Source organism: Limulus polyphemus, unplaced genomic scaffold (assembly GCF_000517525.1).
Source record: "Limulus polyphemus unplaced genomic scaffold, Limulus_polyphemus-2.1.2 Scaffold19337, whole genome shotgun sequence".
Taxonomy (NCBI): domain Eukaryota; kingdom Metazoa; phylum Arthropoda; class Merostomata; order Xiphosura; family Limulidae; genus Limulus; species Limulus polyphemus.
In genome coordinates, this window is record NW_013684947.1 from 1 (window position 1) to 1577 (window position 1577).

The window sequence follows — 1577 nt, forward strand, 5'->3', positions numbered from 1 at the left end:
AATGATGCTTAGTTACTCAAAAGTTCAGTATTATTATACTAAGTTGGTTTGGCACAGGTTATTTCATGCTCTTTGTAAAATTGGTAAGGAAATGATGCTTTGGTTTTATGTAAAATACAGGACTTTGGAGTGTCCATGTTTAAACTCGGTAATACTGAAGGTTCGTCGGATGAGCTACGATATGTGAATTTCTTATCATCTGAACCACGTGGTGTTAACGTGTCTTTAGATTTGTTCGATAATTCTACATTCAAACTTTCTGTTGAACCTTTCACCTGAGTGACACTGTCTAAATTAAATAGGAGGAGAGATTTGTACAAATCCGTGTTGCTCTTCAGATCCATCAAAGATACCTCCACCTACAACAGTGCAGACAGTAATTATTACTAACTACTAGTTTCAGGTGTAATAATGAAAACATGGTTCCTCAGTAAATGTTATCTTACTACACCTCTGCTTTGAAATTTCTAAACTGATTAAAGCAAATACAATTATTTACGGTGCATTAAGCCTAAGGACAAAAAGCTCATATTTCTTGATCAATCATTTGGTACTTTTAGCAACAGAGCTGGATACTTACAATTTTGATAACCTTTAAGACGTCTCCAAGTACATCTTTCCAACGTTCACTCTCGACTTGATGCAGTTTTTCTTGTCTTTTCACTAATTGAAGCCAGTCATCAACAGAAAATTCTTCTAACCTGTGAACATAGAGTGAAAGTTATAAAACTGGACTGGTGGACTACACTAACTAGTGTTTAAAATAAATATATATGATGTTATAAAACTGGGCTTGTGGACTACACTAACCAGTGTTTAAAATAAATATATGAATGTTATAAAACTGGGCTGGTGGACTACACTGACTAATATTTAAAATAAATATATGAATGTTATAAAACTGGGCTGGTGGACTACACTAACCAGTGTTTAAAATAAATATATGATGTTATAAAACTGGGCTGGTGGACTACACTAACCAATGTTTAAAATAAATATATGCATGTTATAAAACTGGGTACTGTGTTATAGCAGTCTATTTCTAGGTTTTAAGGACAGAGTTTATATTAACCAACCAAGAATTAGGAGTTATTTCAATTGTCTGCCATAGTTTCTATGAACATTACCAAACATTAATACTTATTAGTTGAGACGTTCTGGATTACTTGTATACAACAGTTGTATGTACTTTTTCAATGATCCAAATACTAATTCATTTGACGCTTGTCAATATAACGATTGAAGATCACAAGAAGAAATGTGAAACTACTCAAACTATCAAGTCTTCAGAATTTCATACAACGTGTTTTTTGGTATACCTTCCTCGAGGTACGTCAAATATCTGGGGATTAGCTGGTGCCACTCGAATCATTTCATCTTCTAGAGACCACAGTTTGTAGAACAACAGGACGTTGATAAGTAACAGAATGAATAACCTAGAAAGAAACAGAATGTTAAAAACTAAGTAGCCTAGAAATAAAACGAGATCTTTTGTAAATGTATAACTAACCCCCCCAAAAAAATATGATGTTAAGAAGTAAAGAGTAATATAAAAAAAATCAGGATTTATGTAAATG

General features: G+C 32.9%; 1 protein-coding gene across 1 annotated transcript; it reads right to left on the reverse strand.

Annotated features, from left to right (window-relative positions):
- Positions 1 to 6: 6 nt before the first annotated feature.
- On the reverse strand, positions 7 to 1456 carry LOC106477558. The gene is made up of 3 exons (XM_013938106.2): positions 1320 to 1456; positions 581 to 701; positions 7 to 359 (listed from the first exon to the last, which is right to left on the reverse strand). The coding sequence occupies exons 1-3, from the start codon at positions 1370 to 1372 to the stop codon at positions 39 to 41; spliced, it is 495 nt and encodes a 164-aa protein (XP_013793560.2). The 5' UTR covers positions 1373 to 1456; the 3' UTR covers positions 7 to 38.
- Between the last annotated feature and the right edge of the window lie 121 nt (positions 1457 to 1577).

What these genes read in the sequence shown, in the direction of transcription:
- LOC106477558 (XM_013938106.2), bottom strand. Translation starts at nt 1,372, where the DNA reads ATGATTCGAGTGGCACCAGCTAATCCCCAGATATTTGACGTACCTCGA. An exon ending in TTTGACGTACCTCGAGGAAG is followed by an intron (nt 702 to 1,319) that starts GTATACCAAAAA and finishes CTATGTTCACAG; the next exon opens with GTTAGAAGAATTTTCTGTTG. An exon ending in TCTTAAAGGTTATCAAAATT is followed by an intron (nt 360 to 580) that starts GTAAGTATCCAG and finishes GCACTGTTGTAG; the next exon opens with GTGGAGGTATCTTTGATGGA.